This window comes from Ornithorhynchus anatinus, chromosome X5 (genome assembly GCF_004115215.2).
Source record: "Ornithorhynchus anatinus isolate Pmale09 chromosome X5, mOrnAna1.pri.v4, whole genome shotgun sequence".
In the NCBI taxonomy this organism is placed as follows: Eukaryota; Metazoa; Chordata; class Mammalia; order Monotremata; family Ornithorhynchidae; genus Ornithorhynchus; species Ornithorhynchus anatinus.
The window spans coordinates 1,371,715-1,379,329 of record NC_041753.1 but is presented as its reverse complement, the minus strand read 5'-3'; the positions used below and the strand labels follow the sequence as shown (position 1 = coordinate 1,379,329).

General features: G+C 52.2%; 1 protein-coding gene across 1 annotated transcript; it reads right to left on the bottom strand.

Annotated features, from left to right (window-relative positions):
• Positions 1–597: 597 nt before the first annotated feature.
• On the bottom strand, positions 598–4,986 carry S100A2 (S100 calcium binding protein A2). The gene is made up of 3 exons (XM_029055966.2): positions 4,888–4,986; positions 2,286–2,432; positions 598–825 (listed from the first exon to the last, which is right to left on the bottom strand). The coding sequence occupies exons 2-3, from the start codon at positions 2,424–2,426 to the stop codon at positions 673–675; spliced, it is 294 nt and encodes a 97-aa protein (XP_028911799.1). The 5' UTR covers positions 2,427–2,432; positions 4,888–4,986; the 3' UTR covers positions 598–672.
• Positions 4,987–7,615: the final 2,629 nt, after the last annotated feature.

Here is a 7,615-nt window from a genome sequence, read left to right as displayed (position 1 = left end):
AAGCACTTAGTGTAGTGTTCTGCACACAGTAAGCGCTCAATAAATATGATTGAATGAATAAATGAGTGAGTGTGACCCGTCTCCCCCTCAGACTGGCAGCTCCTCGAGGGCAGGGACCTTGTCTCCACCTGGCTTTTGTCCCTCCCTCAGCCCCCAGTAAAGGAGGGGTGGTATGCATATGAGTGCATATGTGAGGTGTGTACACGTGTGCGTCTCTTCTTGTCATCCTGTCTTCCCCACCACACCAGCAGCCACCACCCCACCGTCCACCCCAACCAGCAGCATGGTGTAGTGGCTCAGCTCGGGTCTGGGAGACAGAAGGTCACGGGTTCTAATCTGTCTGCTAGGTGACCTTGGGAGAGTCACTTCTCTGGGCCTCAGTTCCCTCATCTATAAAATGGGGGTTGAGACTGTCCAACCCGATTTACTTGTATCCATCCCAGCACTTAGTTCAGGGCCTGGCACATAGTAAGCTCTCGATAAATCCACAGTTACAATTATACCACCAGGGCAGGGACTGCGTCTCGCTCCCCTCACCCCGGACCTCGCTCCCTTCCCCAGCCCCCCTAACCCAGACCCAAGCTCTGGGAGACCCCCTATAACCAAGGCATTTATTTCTCTGACAAATACACTGAAATGCGGACACGGGGTGGGGGTCGGAGGGGTCGGCGTTCAGGGCCGACCAGGGGTCCCCTGGAAGAAATCGTTGCACATCATGGCGACCAGGGCGAGGAACACGGCATACTCCTGGAAATCCAGCTCCTGGTCACTGTTGTCATCCAAGTCTCCCATCAGCTTCTTCAGGCCCTCTTCATCCACCCGGGCCTGGATGAGGGGACGGTCAGTCCCAGGCCCACCGCTCTGCCCACTCCCCCGCGGCCCCCCGGGTGGGGGTGTCCCAATTCACCTCCTCTGACTGGATGGTGTTTGTTCCACTCCAGGGATGGGATTGGGGGTGCAGGTTGAGGGAGCAAGTGGGGAGGGAACTGGGGGATGGAGAGGGGGTAGGTGGAAGGGTCCCAGAGGGGAGGGGAGGTGGGAGAAGTGAATGGGAAAGGGGCTGGTAGGAGTCCCCCAAGGGCAAGGGCAAGTAGAAGGGGTGGCTGGGGAGGGGCGGTCGGGAGGGGCCCGGGGGGAGGGCAGGAGGAAGGGGTGTCTGGGGCCTCTCTGTGCCTCAGTTCCCTCATCTGTAAAATGGAGATGAAGACTGTGAACCCCACGTGGGACAGGGACTGCATCCAATCTGTTTACCTTGTATGTAGATGGTAGACTGAAAGCTCACTGTGGGCAGGGAACGCATCTGCTAACTCTGTCGTATTGTCAGTCAATCATATTTACTGAGCGCTTATTGTGTGCGGAGCACTGTACTAAACACTTGGGAGAGTACAGTATTACAATAAAACAGACATATTCCCTGCCCACAACGAGCTTACAGTATAGAGTATCCTGTACTTTCCTAAGCGCTTAGCACAGTGATCTGCACATAGCAAGGGCTCAATAAATACTATTTATATCTACCCCAGCACTTAGAACAGTGCCCAGCACATAGTAAGCACTTTAAAAATATCATAAAAAAGCAAATATCGTTAAAATACCATATATACATATATGTTTATATGTAAACTGTAGAATCTAGACTGTAAACTTGTTGTGGGCAGGGAATGTGTCTGTTTATTGTTCTTTTGTACTCTCCCAAGCACTTAGTAAAGTGCTCTGCACCCAGTAAGCGCTTAATAAATACAATTAACTAACTGATATATATGTATATATGGTGAGGGGGATGGTTGGAGTAGGGAAGACCTTAATGCTGAAGTCACTTTATCTCCCACCTAATAATGATGATGATGATATTTGTTAAACTTTTACTATCTAAGCGCTGGGATCGATACAAGCTAATCACTTTGGACACGGTCACTGTCCCCCATAGGACTCCCAGCCTTAATCCCCATTTTACAGATAATAATAATGTAATAATGTTGGTATTTGTTAAGCGCTTACTATGTGCAGAGCATTGTTCTAAGCGCTGGGGTAGACACTGGGGAATCAGGTTGTCCCACGTGGGGCTCACAGTCTTAATCCCCATTTTACAGATGAGGGAACTGAGGTCCAGAGAAGTGAAGTGACTTGCCCAAGGTCACACAGCAGACAAGTGGCAGAGCTGGGATTAGAACCCAGGTCCTTCTGACTCCCATGCCCGGGCTCTAGACACTAGCCCGTGCTTCTCCGTCCCCTGCCTGCAGCCTCCAGCCCCCCTCCTGCACACCCCCACTCCTAATCCCACTCACCCCGACAAAGCTGGGCAATTCCTGCTCCAGCAGCTCCTTCATCTCCCCCCTGCTCAGCTTGAACCGGTCTCCGTCCCGGCCTGAGTACTTGTGGAACGTGGACACCATGACGGCCAAGGCCTGCTCCAGGGGGTTGCACATCCTAGGCTGAGGTCAGGGAGAGAGAAAGAGAGAATGGGTGTGTGTATAACAATAATAATAATGGTATTTATTTAGTGCTTACTCTGTGCCAGGCACTGTACTAAGCCCTGGGGTGGATACAAGCAAATCCAGTTGGACGCAGTCCCTGTTCCACATGGGGCTCACAATCTCAATCCCCATTTTACAGATGAAGGAAGTGAGGCCCAGAGAAGTGAAGGGGCTTTCCCCAGGTCACACAGCAGACACGTGGCGGAGCCGGGATTAGAACCCATGACCTCCTGACTCCCAGGCCCGAGCTCTAGCCATTATGCCGTGCTGGCTGATATTTGCTAAGCGCTTACTATGAGCCAGGCACTGTAGTAAGTGCTGGGGTAGATGTCTACGTTGGCTGCTACTCTGCATGTGGGAGTGTGCGTATGTGCCTGCGTGACTTTTTATGTGTTTGTGTGCATGTGCAGGTGCTTGCCCCGTTGCAGGTCTACATGCAGTTATGTGTGTGCACATGGGTGACTGTGTGTGTGCAAACCTGGCTGCCAGTCTGAATATGGTGGTGCGTATGCGTGACTGGGTGTTTGTGTGTGTGTGTGTACACGTGCAGACATGTGTGCAAGAGAGTCAGCCGACATCTCTTCCCTCCACACGGAGGAGTTGTATCTGGGAGAGAGCAACTGAGGCAACTCCCTGCCTCTGCTTTACTAAAGGGTATGGAAGCTACATTGAAGGGACAGGATCTGTGCTGCAGACTGCTGAGGAGGGGCAGCCCACCCCGAAACTCCGCTCTTCTGCCGCTAACCTCCTCAACTGGGCCTCCTTCTCGCCTGTCCCGCCATCGGCCCCTGGCCCCCGTCCTGCCTCTGGCCTGGAGTTCATTCATTCACTAGTATTTATTGAGCGCTTACTATGTGCAGAGCACTGGAATGCCCTCCCTCCTCACATCTGCCAAACTAACTCTCTTCCCCTCTTCAAAGCCCTACTGAGAGCTCACCTCCTCCAGGAGGCCTTTCCAGACTGAGCCCTCCTCTTCCTCTGTGCCTCCTCCTCTCCCTGTCGCCCGACTCACTCCCTCTGCTCTACCCCCATCCCCACCCCACAGCCCTTGTGTATATATGTATATATGTATTATTACATTTATTTTATTAATATGTATATATCCATAATTCTGTTTCTATCGATGCTACTGATGTCTGTCTACTTGTTTTGTTTTGTGGTCTGTCTCCCTCTTTCTAGACTGGGAGTCTGTTGTTGGGTAGGGATTGTCTCTATTTGTTACTGAACTGTACTTCCTAATCGCTTAGTACAGTGCTCTGCACACAATAAGCGCTCAATAAATACGATTGAACGAATGAATGAATTCCCCTCAGCACCCTCCTCCCCACCTCCCCAAATCTGCCAAAAAGGGGGGGGAGGGGGCAAGGACAGGTCACTGCTTCCATCCCCCTGCCTCCAGGAGAGGTGAAACCAAACCCCAAATTCCCCTTCTCCGTTGAGCAGGGGATGGGGAGCCGTTCTGCCCCCCAAAAAAACCCTCCTCTGAGCTGCTGAGGAGAAAATGGGACATTAGTGATAGGTTAATGAGATGTAAGTTGTTATGCAAGTGTCCTTTCGGAGACCCCTCTCCTATTTGGCAAGGAGAGCGAGGGACCGTGTGAGCCAGGTCTGGTGGGTGAGGAAAATCTGAAGACCCTGAGACCTGAGTCCCTTTTCCCTCTGTTTGGGCCCACCTCCTCCGGGAAGCCCCTCTGGATTGCCCAGCCTCTTCTCCTTCCTGCCAAGATCCTCTATGACTCACTTCCCTGGGGACTGGAATAGTAGGTGTCCCTGAGTCCTGAGCCCCTTTGGGTGGGGTCTCTATGGGCTGAGGCACTCGCCCTTCTGATTGAGGGGGTCTTTTGGTGCGGTGGGGCTCATCCTCTCCCCCTCCTGACTATCCTGAGAAGCAGCGTGGCTCAGTGGAAAGAGCACGGGCTTGGGAGTCAGAGGACGTGGGCTCTAATCGCGGCTCCACCACTCGTCTGCTGTGTGACCTTGGGCAAGCCGCTTAACTTCTCTGTGTCTCAGTGACCTCACCTGTAAAATGGGGATTAAGCCCACGTGGGGCAACCTGATTACCTTGTATCTACCCCAGCGCTTAGAATACTGCTTGGCACATATTAAAGGGCTTAGCAAATGCCATTATTAATATAATTTTTTTTAGTCCACCCCTCAGAACGCTGAAGCCTTTGCTGATGCGCCCCCCCCCCCCCCCGCCCGGTCTCTCATTATCCCCCACTCCCTTTCCCCATCATTTCCCTCAACTCAAGAGACAAAGAGTGGTTGTCCCTGGGAGGGGTGGGGCTTTATTTCTTCAACCCTCTCTCTCCTCCCCATCCTCCTCCTCCACCACCTCCCTTCCCATTCCCCTAGGGTCTCCGTCCCCTATCCCAGATCCTCCCCAACTTAGATTCCCCTCTCCAAACCTTACCCAAAACAGCAGCAGGAGGCAGAGGAGGAGGAAGAGGAGGAAGAGTTCAGGGCATCAGGGAGTGGGGCCCTGTATTTATATCCCAGAAGGACGTTGTTTCCCAGAGAAACCCAAACTTGTAGAGACCTGACCCAACCCCTTCAGCCCCCTCCTCCCCGTTCCTATGGCCTGGAACCCTGGCCCCCTGCCACCCTTTCCGGAGCTCAGTCTAACCCGAGTCCCTCCCACTGTGGGAGACATCACAGATGCACGGAATGACAGCCACCTGGAGACAACTCGAGAAGCCTGGAGGTGGGCCCCCAAACCCATGGGCAGTCAGGGGGCAGGGGGCACTGGAGCAGGGGGAGTCTTTGGAGGAAATTGGGGCTCGCTGGGGCCCACCAACTTGAGTAGGGTCATGAATCTTCAGGCACCTTCGGGGAGGCTGGAGATTGGGGTCGGGGGTGGAGGAGTGCTGAGAAATGGGGGAGGAGCCTGAGAGTTGTGGGGAAAGGGAGAAGGGAGAGCTGGACTTGTGGTGGGGTCTTTAGTGAAGAGTGGAGATCATAATCCTGGGTTCTGCAGCTAGAGGGATTTAGGTTAGGCTGAAGGGAACACTTAGTGAGCAGAAAGGTTGGGTGTGGCGAGTCCCCAGGGCAGGAGAAGCTCTTTCCTTCCTCTCCCAACCTCTGCTCAGGTTGGCCTGTCGGGGGTCGGGGGAGAGTGAGGGGTTGGACCAGATGACCCGTGGAACTGAAGCAGGAGGAAGGTCAGGGTGGTTGGAGTGGAAAGGGGGGAAAGGAGAAGTGGGGGGTGATGTGGGCTGTGGGAACCACGGAGGGTGAGCTACTAACCCCGCTGGACATGTTGGAGCAGAGAGCCAAGACACTCCTTCTGTCCCCATGACTCACCCAGCTGCTGGCTCCTACCGGATTCATGGCCCCAGGCTCCCCCCCCCCCCCCCCCCCCCCCCCCCGTCCCCCAGCTCAGCTCTGCTTCTCCCCACCCCTCTCCCTCCCTCAATCATTCATTCAATCGTATTTATTAAACACCTACTATGTGCAGAGCACTCTACTGCACTGTACTGCAATCTCCCTCCCTGACCCCCCCCAATATAATAATAATCATAACAAGCTCCCCTCCTCTACATTGCAAGTTTCCCCACCTCTAGACTGTAAGCTTCGTTGTGGGGAGGGACTGAGTCTGTTAATTGTTGTACTGTACTCTCCCAAGTGCTTAGTACGATTCTCTGCATGCAGTAAGAGCTCAATAAATACGAACAAATGAATATTTGTTAAAGATTTACTATGTTCCAGGCACTGTGTTAAGCGCTGGGGTGGATACAAGCAAATCGGGTTGGACGCAGTCCCTGTCCCATGTGGGGCTCACAGTTTCAATCCCCGTTTTACAGACAAGGGAACTGAGCACAGAGAATAACACTAACTGTGGTATTTACTAAGCACTTATTAGGTACCAGGCAATGTACTAAGCGCTGAGGTGGATATAAGCAAATTGGGTTGCACACAATCCCTGTTCCACGTGGGGCTCACAGTTTCAATCCCCATTTTACAGATGAGGGAACTAAGGCACAGAGAAGTGAAGGGACATACCCACGGTCACACAGCAGAAAAGTCGTGGAGCTGGGACTAGAACCCTTGACCTCCTGACTCCCAGGTCTATACTCTATCCACTACACAGTGCTGCTCACAAATACACACACAAAAAAAAAAAAACCCCAAACCTCTGACAACTATCCTCCCAGACTGAATGCTGGGTACAAAGCAGCATAGCTCAGTGGAAAGAGCATGGGCTTGGGAGTCAGAGGTCATGGGTTCGAATTCCAACTCTGTCCCTTGTCAGCTGTGTGACTGTGGGCACGTCACTTAACTTCTCTGTGCCTCAGTTACCTCATCTGTAAAATGGGGATCAAGACTGTGAGCCCCATGTGGGATAACCTGATTACGCTGTATCTGCCCCAGCGTTTAGAACAGTGCTCTGCACATAGAAAGTGCTTAACAAACACCAACATTATTGTTATTACACGGCCAATCCATCATATTTATTGAGCGCTTATTGTGTTGAGTACTCTACTAAGCGCTTGGGAGAGCACAGTTTGACAGATACATTCCCTGCCTACATCGAGCTCAGAGTCTAGACCGGGAAACAAGCATTATTATAAATAAATAAATGTGTACATAAGTGCTGTGGAGCTGAGGCGGGGGTGAATAAAGGGAGTAAATCAGGGTGATGCAGAAAGGAGTGGGAGAAAAAGGAAATGAGGGTTTAGTCAGGAAAGACCTCTTAGAGCCAGAGGCAGAAAGACCCAGAGGCCCCAGGCCCATCCTGAAGGAGTTACCCATAATCACTGTGGCATCTATTAAATGTCCCTACTACTTGCCAAACACTGTAATAAGCACTGGGGTAGATACAAGATAATCAGGTCTGACACAGTACCTGCTCCACAGTCTAAGCAGGAAAGAGAGTGGATATTAAATGCCCCTTTTACAAAGGAGGAAACTGAGGCACAGAAAAGCTAAGTAACTTGCCTGATGTCACATAGCAGGCAATAGGCAGAGCGAGGATTAGAACCCACGTCCCCCGATCCCCAGGCCGGTGTTCTTTCAAACCAGGACTTGTTGTTCCCTCTCTGACTCTGGCTGTTGGGGGGATTTCCAAGACCCCCCCATTTCCCACAGCAAGGAATTGTCTTAGACTGTCTTTCCAGGCAGAAAACGTGTCGGCCAACCCT